General features: G+C 42.2%; 1 protein-coding gene across 1 annotated transcript; it reads left to right on the top strand.

The window, feature by feature from the left end:
* Positions 1-7,587: 7,587 nt before the first annotated feature.
* LOC118937377 (TM2 domain-containing protein 2-like) lies at positions 7,588-11,051 on the top strand. The gene is made up of 4 exons (XM_036936181.1): positions 7,588-8,169; positions 8,394-8,481; positions 8,681-8,796; positions 9,374-11,051. Exons 1-4 carry the CDS (start codon positions 7,904-7,906, stop codon positions 9,585-9,587), a joined length of 684 nt encoding a protein of 227 aa, XP_036792076.1. The 5' UTR covers positions 7,588-7,903; the 3' UTR covers positions 9,588-11,051.
* Positions 11,052-14,889: the final 3,838 nt, after the last annotated feature.

The raw sequence follows: 14,889 nt of genomic DNA, 5'->3' as shown, positions 1-14,889 counted from the left end.
TTTGAGAAATTAGTTTTCTATTCATTCACATTTTTATGGAGGAATGTTTTTGCTGACGTGTTAAACATTGAAAAGTCAATGGTGTGTCAATTACCAATATCATTTGCAGTTTTAATATTTTATGAAGACAATATTGTCAAAATAACCATTACATGTTTTTGTAGATCCAAAACAATTGTCACAATATTTTTGAGGAGAATCTTGTATACCTAGAAATTATTACAACTAATTATTGGTTTAACAGACATAGGCCTATAGCTCTTTGCATGATTGTTAATTTGAATAACTGCACTTGAATGTGTTTTATGAACTCCACAAAATAATGTTAAACGAAATAAAAGTATTCTGTTTAATGGTCTATTTATGTTTTAATGATTGAGGAAGTTTTTGAATGGATGTTCGTATCTATGCACTTTATGTTTTAAAAGTTTCATATTATTTAAAACGAAAAAAGTTATACATTAATTGGCTACATCCGTACTGTGTACGTTTTGAACACTTCAAAATGATACCTACTTTGCTAAATTATTTAATTTGTTTATCCCAATGTTGGCTACTTTCATTTGAATACCTATAAAAAATGTTGTTCCAAAGATATGTATTTTTAAGTTATTGTTCTTCATTAGATGATAAATGATATTGTTGGATATATCGTTCCGTTATCTCTTTAAACAAATGGTCATATATAGTGCCAAATACTGGTCATTTGGCTTGTAACCATAGCGGAACCCTTTTGCTGCTATATGGAACCTTTTATTGAAGATTCTATAAAGAGCAGGGCTCATAAGGTTCTAAATGGAACCAGTATGGTGCTAAAAAGCAGGGTTTCCCAAACTCGAATCTGGGGGGGGACCTGGTTGCATCACTACCCTAGCACTACACAGCTGATTTAAATGGGGGCAGGGCCGAGTTTGGGAAACTCTGCTATAAAAAACATTTCCTAAAGATCTATATACTACCAACAAAAGGTTACAACCCTTTTTGGGACTATGACACTTTTAATGGGTCTCTATTGAACCTTTATGGAAAATGGCTTCATAAATAACCTTTCTCAATCTCAAAAGGTTCTTTAAAGAACCATACAGGATTTTTTTAAATTCTGGTTTAATAGCTACATTGTATTGTTAATATCCCCCCCTGGGTGCCAGTGGTGTAAAGTACTTAAGTAAGAATACTTTAAAGTACTACTTAAGTAGTTTTTTTGAGTATCTGTTTTTTACTTTACTATTTATATTTTTGACAACGTTTACTTTTACTTCACTACATTCTTAAAGAAAATATTGTATTTTTACTCCATACATTTTCCCTGACAATCTAAAGTAATCCTTGCAGTTTGAACGCTGAGCAGAACAGGATAATTTGAAAATTCACGCACTTATCAAGAGAACACGTGGTCATCCCTACAGCCTATGGTCTGGCGGACTCACTAAACACAAATGCATATTTTGTAAATAATGTCTGAGTTTCGGAGTGTGCTCCTGGCTATGCGTACATTTTAAAATAAGAACATGGTCCCGCTTAATATAAGGAATTCGAAATGATTTATACTTTTAATTTTGATACTTAAGTAAAGTATATTTTAGCAATTAAATGTATTGTTGATACTTAAGTATATTTAAAACCAAATACTTTTAGACTTTTACTCAAATAGTATTTTACTGGGTGACTTTTACATGAGTAACTTGTTATTAACGAATCTATACTTTTACTCTATGACAATTGGGTACCTTTTCCACCACTGCTGGGTGCACGTTTTGGTTTTTACCCTAGCACTAAACAGCTGATTTAAATGTGGGCAGGATCGAGTTTGGGAAACTCTGCTATAAAAAACCCTTTCCTAAAGATCTATATACTACCAACAAAAGGTTACAACCCTTTTTGGGACTATGACACTTTTTTTATGGTTCTTTATAGAACCTTTATGGAGAATGGCTCTCTAAATAACTTTTATCAATCTCAAAGGTTCTTTGTAGAACCATACAGGTACAACCAAACCTATGAGAGACTTACTAGCGTTTGACAAAATCAAAGGAGATCTGGCCTCACAGAGAGTGCTGGCCCAGTACCGTCCCCACGCTAAGACAAAAGTATCAGCAGATGCATCATCCTTTGGGCTAGGGGCGGTCCTCACACAGATGCAGGACAACATGGAGTGGCGTCCAATAGCATACATCTCCCGAAGCTTATCCGACACAGAGCAAAGATATGCTCAAGTGGAGAAGGAGGCGTTGGCTATCACATGGGCATGTGAAAGGCTCAGCCAATACCTTATTGGCCTGCAGTTTACAGCAGAAACTGACCACAAACCACTGTTGGCTCTGTTAGGGACAAAAGCACTGGACGACTTGCCTCCCAGAGTTCTGCGCTTCCGCCTCAGATTACTGAGGTTCACCTACAAGATGGTGTATGTGCCAGGGAAGGCACTGATCACAGCAGATGCACTCTCCAGGGTCCCAAATAAACGTCCATTATCAGAGGAGGAGCAATGTCTAGAGGGTGAGGTACAGGTGTCCATTAATGCAATAAGGGACAGTCTACCTGCATCTCAGACCAAACTGCAGCAGATTGCAGAGGAGCAACAACGAGACCACATCTGCCAACAGATAGTGCAGCAGTGCAAAAAGGGATGGCCCAGGCAGGAGGAACTGCCTCAGCTGCTGAAGCCCTATTGGGTGCACCAAAGTGACTTCCACTGTAACGGAGACCTTCTCATGAAAGGACAACGGATAGTTATCCCAGAGACTCTACAACCAGAAATGCTAGACAGAGTGCATGATGGACACATGGGGATAACCAAATGCAGACTGAGGGCTCAACAGTCAGTGTGGTGGCTTGGTCTGAGTACTCAGATTGCCAAGCTAGTGGCCCAGTGTGAGGTCTGTACAAAATGTCAACCTTGTCATCTGGAGCCAATGATGGCAACGGAGCTGCCAAAACGGCCATGGCAAAAGGCATATGTTCTATTGGAAAAATGACACTTATCTGCTAGTGGTAGATTACTACTCAAGATACATTGAAATAGCAAAGACACCCATAACCACATCAGCTGGTGTTATCAATGGATTCAAGTTATTTTTTTCCAGGCAAGCGGTCGCTGAGATCCTGGTTACAGATCACGCTCCCCAGTTCTCTGCGAGCTCCTTTTCTGCTTTTGCCGCAGAATATGACTTCATACATGTGACCAGTAGCCCCTACCATGCACAGAGTAATGGTGAGGCAGAGAGAGCTGTGAAAACAGTCAAGGGACTGCTGAAAAAGAACAAGGATCCATACAGGGCTCTGTTAGCTTACAGAGTTACACCACTGCATCATGGGCCGTCGCCTGCCGAACTCCTGATGGGCAGGAGGCTGCGTTCCCCATTGCCTGTCTCGCCAGCTCAGCTTAAACCCCGATGGCCTAACAGAAAGGCCTTCGCTGAGAGGGACAAACGTCTGAAACAAATGCAAACTGGAGACTTTAATCGGAGACACCGTGCTAAGGAGAGGCCAGAGCTGACCGAAGGTCAACGCGTGTGGATTACAAACTCAAAGACACCAGCAATAGTGCTGAGGAAAGTGGATGCCCCACGCTCCTATGTGGTGGACACAGGCTCAGAAGAGGTACGAAGGAACAAAACACACCTCAGAGCTCTTCCAGATCTACCAGCCACACAGACCGAGGCCACAGAAAATGCACAAAAAGAGGGTGAAGGAGAGAGAATGCTCACAGAGCCACAAGCGCACCCAAAAAGGGATGTGAAGCCACCAGAGTGGCTGAAAGACTATGTTACGTGAAGAGAAAACATACTGCTGGGGAACATACCCAGCAAAAAGAGACTGTACCTAAGTTAATGTTCATACTGTGTGATTTAATGCTTTCATACTGTTTCAGGATGGGAAGTAGCATGTTAGAGAATAATACTGGTTTCCAAATTGCATTTCAGTTATGCTTCAGTGGTTATGCATGTTGAGTTCCTGTTCATGGGAGAGGGGAAGATGTAGTAGGATGTCCCTTGGGGGCATCCGTACCTATGTAGTACATGCAAGGGTTAGGTTAATAAACAGTCTGGAGCTAGAACTCGTTGTCAAGCGTCTTTATTTTAGATCATACTACAGTTTTAATCAAAACAAATAACATTTTATTTGTCACATGCGCCGAATACAACAGGTGTATAATACAACAGACCTTACAGTGAAATGCTTACTTACAAGCCCCTAACCAACAATGTAGTTTTAAGAAAATACCTAAAAAAAAGTAAAAGATAAAAATAACAAATAATTAAAGAGCAGCAGTAAAATAACAATAGAAAGGCTATATACAGGGGGTACCGATACAGAGTCAATGTGCGGGGGCACCGGTGAGTCGAGGTAATTGAGGTAATATGTACATGTAGGTAGAGTTATTAAAGTGATGATGCATAGATAATAACAGAGAGTAGCAGCAGCATAGAAGGGGGGGAGGGGGCAATGTGAATAGTCTGGGTAGCCATTTGATTAGGTGTTCAGGTGTCTTGGGGGTAGAAGCTGTTTAGAAGCCTCTTGGACCTAGACTTGGCGCTCCAGTACTGTTTGCCATGCAGTAGCAGAGAGAACAGTCTATGACTAGGGTGGCTGGAGTCTTTGACAATTTTTAGGGCCTTCCTCTAACCGTCTGGTATGGAGGTCCTGGATGGCAGGAAGCTTGGCCCCAGTGATGCACTGGGCCGTACAAACTATCCTCTGTAGTGCCTTGTGGTCGGAGGCCGAGCAGTTGCCATACCAGGCAGTGATGCAACCAGTCAGGATGTTCTCGATGGTGCAGCTGTAGAATCTTTTGAGGATCTGAGGAACTTGAAGCTCTCAACCTGCTCCACTAGAGCCCCGTCAATGAGAATGGGGGCTTGCTCATCTCCTTTGTCTTGATCACGTTGAGGGAGAGGTTGTCCTTGTACCACACGGTCAGGTTTCTAACCTCCTCCCTATAGGCTGTCTCATTGTTGTCAGTGATCAGGCCTTCCAAATCAAATCAAATCTAATTTTATTTGTCACATACACATGGTTAGCAGATGTTAATGCGAGTGTAGCGAAATGCTTGTGCTTCTAGTTCCGACAATGCAGTAATAACCAACAAGTAATCTAGCTAACAATTCCAGAACTACTACCTTATAGACACAAGTGTAAGGGGATAAAGAATATGTACATAAAGATATATGAATGAGTGATGGTACAGAGCGGCATAGGCAAGATACAGTAGATGGTATTGAGTACAGTATATACATATGAGATGAGTATGTAAACAAAGTGGCATAGTTAAAGTGGCTAGTGATACATGTATTAAATAAAGATGCAGTAGATGATATAGAGTACAGTATATACGTATACATATGAGATGAATAATGTAGGGTATGTAAACATTATATTAGGTAGCATTGTTTAAAGTGGCTAGTGATATATTTTACATCATTTCCCATCAATTCCCATTATTAAAGTGGCTGGAGTTGAGTCAGTGTGTTGGCAGCAGCCACTCAATGTTAGTGGTGGCTGTTTAACAGTCTGATGGCCTTGAGATAGAAGCTGTTTTTCAGTCTCTCGGTCCCAGCTTTGATGCACCTGTACTGACCTCGCCTTCTGGATGATAGCGGGGTGAACAGGCAGTGGCTCGGGTGGTTGTTGTCCTTGATGATCTTTATGGCCTTCCTGTGACATCGGGTGGTGTAGGTGTCCTGGAGGGCAGGTAGTTTGCCCCCGGTGATGCGTTGTGCAGACCTCACTACCCTCTGGAGAGCCTTACGGTTGTGGGCGGAGCAGTTGCCGTACCAGGCGGTGATACAGCCCGACAGGATGCTCTCGATTGTGCATCTGTAGAAGTTTGTGAGTGCTTTTGGTGACAAGCCGGATTTCTTCAGCCTCCTGAGGTTGAAGAGGCGCTGCTGCGCCTTCTTCACGATGCTGCCTGTGTGGGTGGACCAATTCAGTTTGTCTGTGATGTGTACGCCGAGGAACTTAAAACTTACTATCCTCTCCACTACTGTTCCATCGATGTGGATAGGGGGGTGTTCCCTCTGCTGTTTCCTGAAGTCCACAATCATCTCCTTAGTTTTGTTGACGTTGAGTGTGAGGTTATTTTCCTGACACCACACTCCGAGGGCCCTCACCTCCTCCCTGTAGGCTGTCTCATCGTTGTTGGTAATCAAGCCTACCACTGTTGTGTCGTCCGCAAACTTGATGATTGAGTTGGAGGCGTGCGTGGCCACGCAGTCGTGGGTGAACAGGGAGTACAGGAGAGGGCTCAGAATGCACCCTTGTGGGGCCCCCGTGTTGAGGATCAGCGTGGTGGATGTGTTGTTACCTACCCTCACCACCTGGGGGCAGCCCGTCAGGAAGTCCAGGATCCAGTTGCAGAGGGAGGTGTTTAGTCCCAGGGTCCTTAGCTTAGTGATGAGCTTTGAGGGCACTATGGTGTTGAACGCTGAGCTGTGGTCAATGAACAGCATTCTCACATAGGTGTTCCTTTTGTCCGGGTGTGAAAGGGCAGTGTGGAGAGCAATCGAGATTGCATCATCTGTGGATCTGTTGGGGCGGTATGCAAATTGGAGTGGGTCTAGAGTTTCTGGGATAATGATGTTGATGGAGCCATGACCAGCCTTTCAAAGCATTTCATGGCTTCAGACGTGAGTGCTACGGGTCAGTAGTCATTTAGGCAGGTTACCTTAGTGTTCTTGGGCACAGGGACTATGGTGGGATGCTTGAAACATGTTGGCATTACATACTCAGACAGGGAGAGGTTGAAAATGTCAGTGAAGACACTTGCCAGTTGGTCAGCGCATACTTGGAGTACACGTCCTGGTAATCCGTCTGGCCCTGCGGCCTTGTGAATGTTGACCTGTTTAAAGGTCTTACTCACATCGGCTGCAAGAGCGGGTGATCACACAGTAATAGCTACATTGTATTGTTAAAATCCCATAGGTTTCATTATTTTGTTTATTAATAAATTGAATCAGATGTGCTACCTCTGGAACAGCTGGGGATCCGTGAGGAGAGAATTGAGAACTACTGATTTATTCAACCATCCTCAACAAGGCCATACATAAGTCTTTCACAAAACACCATCACTGGCCATAATCATATATAACATGAAAAAGCATAACACAACAGATTAGAGAAACAGGAATGACACTCACTGATGGCTGCACAAAAAGAGCTGTGCACAAACCACGCCCCAACATATTATAATGAGCCACTGCCCCTACATTTGAATTATCACTAAATTAGGAAATAACCCTTTTTTGAACTGTGAATAACCATTAAAAGGCTCAAAGGGTCAGAATGGTTCCACATAGAACCACCACCCTTCCCAAAGAACCCTTGAGGAACCCACATGTTTTAGTGTGTAGAGGTTGTTCTGATATAGGCATATACACATATAGATATATTTGATTTCTAAAATGTTTATTTGTCTAATTTGGAACGTCTTACTCCAGGAAATATTTTAAAGGTACAAAGGTAGGCTTCTTGCATTTTGGAGCGCACACGCTCATGCATGTCTCACTCCACCACAATAGATGGCGGCATTGGCATTGAGTTGCGTTAGAGTTCACTGCCGTAAAAAAAGTAGAACAATTATAAGATTCGGGTCACATCCTGTTTCACCCCAGCTGGAGGAAATAACAAAACAACGAGACTTTTCATTGTTCTCATCTTTGAAATACGCTACTCATATATCGGTATGATGTGAAACACTAATACATTGAATCTGTATTAGCCAACCTATTCGACAGGAAACTGTTAGATTGCGATCAGATGTTATCTTCGTTCTGTTAGCTTGTTAGCTAGCCAGCAAGCTAGTCATTGCTTTCTAACGGACGATTTTTCCAATCTAATGTAGCCAACAATCTAGCACGCTAGCTAGCTATAACATAGCCGCAGTTCAACCAAAGTTGAGAAGATGGCTAGGATTTCACTTAATTACATACTGATGTGCGGGCAAGTTCTCTTGCTACTGTCAGTGTTGCTTTTGCAATGTTTGGAAGGAATATACTCCCAGAATTCATCAGACTCACCCGGACAGAGGGCAACAACAGCTGCATTCAGTGCCAGTGAGCAGCCACAAGATAACGTGACGACGTATCACATCATACCAGTTGAACGCGTGAATTATACTGAACTGTATGAATACAGGCCTCCGTCACCAGTTGTCCTCTGCAGCTATCTGTAAGTATTTTATTTGTGTTTCAATAACAACAGTGCAACATCAATTTGCTTTCAGAGACTGCCCTCTCAAAATTGATGTGTCACCCCCTTGCTTTTATTTTTCGGAGGGGCTCAGGGCCCTGTCCACCCTGCCTGTTTTCTAAACGCCCATATACAGTTCTTCACGTGCTACACAAAATACACAGAATAAATACGTAATTTCAACTTTTTCTGTGCATGTGAAGACCAGAGGAGTTCATCCACTGTCAAGATCCAGTGGACCATGCACAGAACTCCACTGCCATTCTGGAAATGGGACACGGTTGTTGGAAGGTATGTCAAACCGTAGTGGATAGCCCCCCCCCCCCCCCAACCTGCTCTGTGGCCTTACATTATCATAATTTGATAACTAGTCATAAATGGTTAGATTATCGGCGTAGTTGAACATTCATGTCAGATTCTTGCTATTTCATGTGTAGACTTTATTGTGTCATCTCATCTGTCGTTTTACTAAATCACCACCTTTATTTAGTTTGGGGGGCAGGTACACAAAGACGTGAATCACACACCAGTCATCTGCACGGCACTGGATGACATTGAATGTGCTGGACCCAGGGAGTTCCTGAGAGGGAATGAGCCCTGCATCAAGTAAGGGAGAATCTAGCTACTGTACTTGACTCTGCAGTTTCTGACAAGCTCATGCATCATTGATTGTTGTTATATGATGTTTACGGTACACCATGCCTGACTTCACTAGCATTCAACAGGTTTGAAATACCTGCTTGGAGGTCAATACTATATATATATATATATATATATACTTACCTGTCCTGGACTTGGAAATGTAAATGGTTTTGGAAGCTAACATGGATTTACCACTAGAGAGCAGTATTTACAAACCAATAGGACATTCCTTTACATCATGTTACGTTACTTTTAATGGCCCATGGCTGGATGGGATACCGCTTATGTCAAATTGACAGTTGTTTTTTGGGGGCATTTTAGCTAACCCTAACCCCTTTCCTAACCTTATTAAATTATCATAACCCACTATATTAATTATCCTTACCTGCTGCGTACTTTTTCCTAACCTGATACGTAAAGTCAATTTTGGTCAATTCTGACATAAGCTGTATCCCATTTAATCAGAATTATTTTAATTGGCTCACCTGGTCTTTTCTTCCAGTTATTGACACCTCTCCTCTCTGCCTTGTTGTAATTTCAGGTACACTGGACACTATTTCATCACCACCCTGCTGTACTCGTTCTTCCTGGGTTGCTTTGGAGTGGACAGGTTCTGCCTGGGGCATACAGGCACAGCCGTGGGCAAGCTACTGACCCTAGGAGGCCTTGGCATCTGGTGGTTCGTGGACCTCATCCTCCTCATCACCGGAGGCCTCATGCCCAGTGATAACAGCAACTGGTGTACCTTCTACTGAGACCAGAGAGCATGGGTTGAAGACCTTTCAAAAGCATACTTCTAGATTTTGGCAATGAGGCCCTTTATCCATTTCCTCAGAGTCAGATGAACTCGAGGATACCATTTTTATGTCTCTGTGTCCAGTATGGAGGAAGTCAGAGGTAGTTCTTCGAGTAAATGCTAACTAGCATTAGCGCAATGACTGGAAGTCTATGGTTATCTACTAGCATGTTAGCATTGGCTCGCGAAACTACCTCTGACTTCCTCCATACTGGACACAGACATAAAAATGGTATACACAAGTATATCTGACTCTGCGGAAGTAGATAAAGGGCCTTATTGCAAAATCACAAAGTATCCCTTTAAGGTGGGTTTGCGTTGCGGAGATGCGGGACAACTAAGTATCATCGCTTATATGTGAATTACAGGTCAGAGCAGTCTGAGCACGTGTCAGAGGCCTTTATCTCAGATTCTCCTAGAGAATAATGTCACCTGACGGGGTATCACTTTATGCTTGTGCACGCCATAGATAGCAATTATTCGCTTGTCTGCTGTTTCCGCAGTTTAAATCCAGCTTTAGTATTTCATCAGTCTTTCGTCTCTCATCGTAGGATAACTACAGGAGTAGTTGTGAAAGATGTGTGATGTGGACCAGGGGCGTGGTTGACATGTGGCTGGTGTAGGTTTTATTTTGTTGTAAAGGTTAGAGCACTGAACTGTTGAAGCAAAGAAAATGGGTTGTTGCTATGATATCTATATGAAAGCTTAAATCTAGGCTATAAGTTTCATCATGCGATTTATACGTGCACCAACTGCACAACATCTGAGGCATTACCATGTCTGACCATCTGATGAGGAGTCTAAATATTTGTGTTCTATCCAATCACTGAAGCTTTGTAATGGCGTATAAGTCAACCATTTGAGCTATTCAGTGTTTGTCACATAAGTTTTCATACTGTGGTCTTTTCCAAGTCTCATCAAACCATTGTTGCGTTATAGGATTGAATTTCACTCTTGATTCCTAATAATTTACCCCACTTAACTAAAGCCCAAATTTCACATTTGACATTATATGTACATAGTACCTGTATACATATTGTTATTTTGGCCTCAACTTTGAGCTTTTGTACCCGTACTGGTTGCAGGGTTATAGAGATTACTCCAAATGTACTTCTGATTTAGTGTTCCAAATGAAAACAATTAGATTGAGTAATGCTGTATGTACCCTCAATTCTGTGATTGTTTTTTATTATTTTGTTATGCATTCAAATGTTTAACTTTATTTCCCCTATGTCCTTTCAATATAGGAAAAATGTGAAATGACAGTCTTCTGTAAATATGGTCAAAAGTCTACCGGTTCATTTTATGGTATGTGTCTTGTAAAATGACAGGTTGAGAAAAACAGAAGAAGGAATGCAAACTGTGTGTGTGCTATCAAGTATTTGTGGTTCAATAAAATGTTTCTCAAGGTTGGTTAAATGTATTTCTACTTGAATCTGATTTGTTGCATCTGACATGCTAAGTGGAAAGATGGAAGCATGCACAGAAAAAAAGAACCATGTTTTTCAGATTGATTGTGTTTTTTTTCTGTACACTTGATGACAAGAGTGCTACCATTAAAAATTCCAGTACACAGAAAAGAAAAAAGGTTTCAAAGCCAAACACTAAAGATTTTAGTGTAAGTGCCCACAAATGTCATTCACCACTTCGAGGTAAGGATGTTATTGTACATGAATAAAAACACAATTGGTACTTGCCTCTAACTGCCTATACAAACTGTAGAGCTGAATATATTCTCTAAACACATTGAATTCAATAGTTTTGGTAGAAAGAGGGGCAGCACAGTTTAATTTGTATTTTTTTTAAACTTCATTTAGCAGATATCCAGAGTGACTTACAGTAGTGATTGCATACATTTTAGTACTTGCTCTACCAACTGAGCCACAACTATGGACTCCCATTACAATGTTGCATATTGTAACTATGTGTATTTTTAGGGCAGTACATCATTGCTAACATACAGTGCATTTGGAATGTATTCCGAACCCCGGACTTTCTCCACATTGTTACGTTACAGCCTTCTAAAATTGATGAAATAGTCCCCCCCATCTATACACAATACCACAATGACAAAGCAAAAACAGGTTTTAGAAATTCTTGCATATTTAAAAAAAAAAGAAGGATATATCACATTGAAATAAGTATCCAGACCCTTTATTCAGTACTTTGTTGAAGCACCTTTGGCAGCGATTACAGCCTCAAGTCTTCTTGGGTGTGATGCTACAAGCTTGGCACACCTGTAATTGGGGAGTTTCTCCCATTCTTCTCTGCAGATCCTCTCAAGCTGTCAGGATGGGTGGGGAGCGTCGCTGCACAGCTATTTTCAGGTCTCTCCAGAGATGTTCGATCTGGTTCTAGTACGGGCTCTGGCTGGGCCACTCAAGGACATTCAGAGACTTGTCCCAAAGCCAGTCCTGCGTTGTCTTGGCTGTGTGCTTAGGATCATTGTCCTGTTGGAAGGTGAACCTTCGCTCCAGTCTGAGGTCCTGAGCACTCTGGAGCAGGTTTTCATCAAGGATCTCTGTACTTTGCTCCGTTCATCTTTCCCTCAATCCTGAATATCCTCACAGCGTGATGCTGTCACCAGCATGCTTCACCATAGGTATGGTGTCAGGTTTCCACCAGACGTGACGCTTGGCATTCAGGCAAAAGAGTTCAATCTTGGTTTCATCAGATTAGAGAATCTTGTTTATCATGGCCTGAGAGTCTTTAGGTGCCTTTTGACAAACTCCAAGTGGGCTGTCGTGCCTTTTACTGAGGAGTGGCTTCCGTCTGCCCACTCTACCATAAATGCCTGATTGGTGGAGTGCTGCAAAGATGGTTGTCCTGCTGGAAGGTGCTCCCATCTTCACAGAGGATCTCTGGAGCTCTGTCAGTGACCACCAGGTTCTTGGTCGCCTCCCTGACCAAGGTCCTTCTCCCCTGATTACTCAGTTTGGCTGGCTTCCAGCTCTTGGAAGAGTCTTGGTGGTTCCAGACTTCTTCCGTTTAAGAATGATGGAGGCCACTGTGTTCTTTGGGACCTTCAATGCTGCAGTCATTTTTTGGTAGCCTTCCTCAGATCTGTGCCTCAATACAATCCTGTCTCGGAGTTCTACGGACAATTCCTTTGACCTCATGGCTTGGTTTATGCTCTGACATACACCATCAATTGTGGGACCTTATATAGACAGGTGTGTGTATTTCCACATCATGTCCAATCAAATTAATTTATCACAGGTGGACTCCAATCAAGTTGTAGGAACATCTGAAGCATGATCAATGATCACATTTTTCTCAGGGACGACCGTTAGCATGACGTCTTCTTTAGCTTGCAGCACCACCATGGACAGCGGACTGCCTGACTGGACAGCATCACTCACCTCCTCTGTGGTCTGGATGTGCTGCCCGCTGATGCTCATTATAACATCATGGTTAATCATGCCAGCACTGTATGTGAAACATACAATGGCGACAACAATTAACACACTACACACCCCCTAACCTGGTCCCAGACCTGTTTGTGCTCTTGCCAACTCCATGAATAGCTGTCATTAAGAAGTTGGCATGATGGCACAAACAGACTGGTACCTAGACTAGCACTCATAAACTCTATTATACAAAACTCAACCTCAAAACCATTCTCTGACTTCTCATCTCATGCCCTGGAGAAACAAGCATTGACCTTTAGACTAAGCTGTACATGGATGTGCCATTTTCAAGAGAAAGAGCGACAAAGAGAGAAAGAGTGAGAGAAGTTGGTGGTTTCAAATCCAACAGATCATAGTTAAATCAGCACCATTCTCTAGTTTTGTAGCGTTAGCCAGGCTGGCTTGTTATTGGACCACTGAAACTAAATCTATTAGCCTTTGTTTGAAAGGGCTGCAGCATGCAGGTTTCTGTTCCATAGCTGTGGGGGCTACTTAATGTTATTACCAACAACAACAACAACACAGCACACAGCCATTGAGACAGATGTAAGCTCCTGGCTGGCCTTTCTGCATGGGGTAAGAGGGGCTGCGTCCCAAATGGCACTCTATTCACTATATAGTGGCAGGTTAACATTTATTGTGAGCAGTTTCTGCTAGAAAGGACAGCTGCAAAGTCAAAATTGACTTTATTGTAACAATTCATGAATTCTTTCTTAGCTTTTTGGTCTTAATTTAAGGTTAGGGTTAGGCATTAGGGTTAGCATTGTGGTTAAGGTTAGAGTCAAGGTTAGGTTTAAAATCAGATTAGATGCCTTTGTAGCAGTGCCAGCTAGTGACCACTCTGCAGAGCTGCCTCCAGGACAAAAACGCGAACCTGCGCCATTTTGGGTGAAGCCAGAAAGAGGAATTAATCAGAAACCTGCTTGTGGGTGGCTGCTGGCTGGAGTGTAGAAGAGATCTGGACCAGAGTTTAGAAGAATAGCCTTGATATTTTCCTTTGAAAATATCCTGATGCCTCCAAACCCCTTTGTGCACAGCACAGCTGATAATTAATTTGACCAAGACTCAATGGGTCAACAGACAAGTATCCAACTGCGCAGCAGATATCATACAGATTTGTTTCAGGTTTAGTCTAAAACCTTTTAATAGTGAGTATTGCTACTGTATTCTTATTATGCGAATACTTACTATTTACCCCATTTAAATTGCTTTGTTAATCTGAATAACTTTACAATTTCAAAAAGTGCAATGTAACCGGTAACTGTCAGATTCAGGTCAGTAGGCCACTCAAATTGGCTATTTATTAACATAATACACAAAACTATTACCATCTGTGAACAACATAGTTATGATGATATAATCCTTTAATTCGGCCTACTAGGGATATGGGTCTTCGCACTATATGCCAATAATGAGAAATTGTCTAAACTTGACTCAGCTTGTGTCCTAAATAGCACCCTATTCCCTAAACAGTGCACATGTTTTGACCAGGGTCCCTAGTGATCTGGTCAAAAGTAGTGCCCTTTATAAGGAAGGGGGTGCCATTTGCTACACACCGTCAGTCTTGCCTGGAGGTAGCTGTTCCTGGGATCACTTCATGAAACGTACACTCCTGAGCTCACGTCTGGGAAGTCACTCTGCCGCTCCCTCAGATCTCGGATCAAACTGGGAAAAGGACAGAGAGGATATTACATTCACACAGTACGACAAGACTTGGAAATGGTCACACATAATATTTTTCTTTAGCCAGCAGAATTCAGAGAAAGGCAACAGTAATCTTAATATAGATTGTGGTTTAATCTGACTCAGCATTTATAGAGCATAGTAGACATGCCAGTAATGATGACAAGG

This window comes from Oncorhynchus mykiss, chromosome 11 (genome assembly GCF_013265735.2).
Source record: "Oncorhynchus mykiss isolate Arlee chromosome 11, USDA_OmykA_1.1, whole genome shotgun sequence".
Classification (NCBI taxonomy): Eukaryota; Metazoa; Chordata; class Actinopteri; order Salmoniformes; family Salmonidae; genus Oncorhynchus; species Oncorhynchus mykiss.
Note: the sequence above shows the minus strand (reverse complement) of the source record. Positions and strands in the feature narration are given on the sequence as shown.

Excerpts from the sequence above, each read along its gene's own strand:
- LOC118937377 (XM_036936181.1), top strand. The coding sequence starts at position 7,904 with ATGGCTAGGATTTCACTTAATTACATACTGATGTGCGGGCAAGTTCTC. Across the intron at positions 8,482-8,680 it reads TGGGACACGGTTGTTGGAAG|TTTGGGGGGCAGGTACACAA; the intron begins GTATGTCAAACC and ends ACCTTTATTTAG. Across the intron at positions 8,797-9,373 it reads GGGAATGAGCCCTGCATCAA|GTACACTGGACACTATTTCA; the intron begins GTAAGGGAGAAT and ends TTGTAATTTCAG.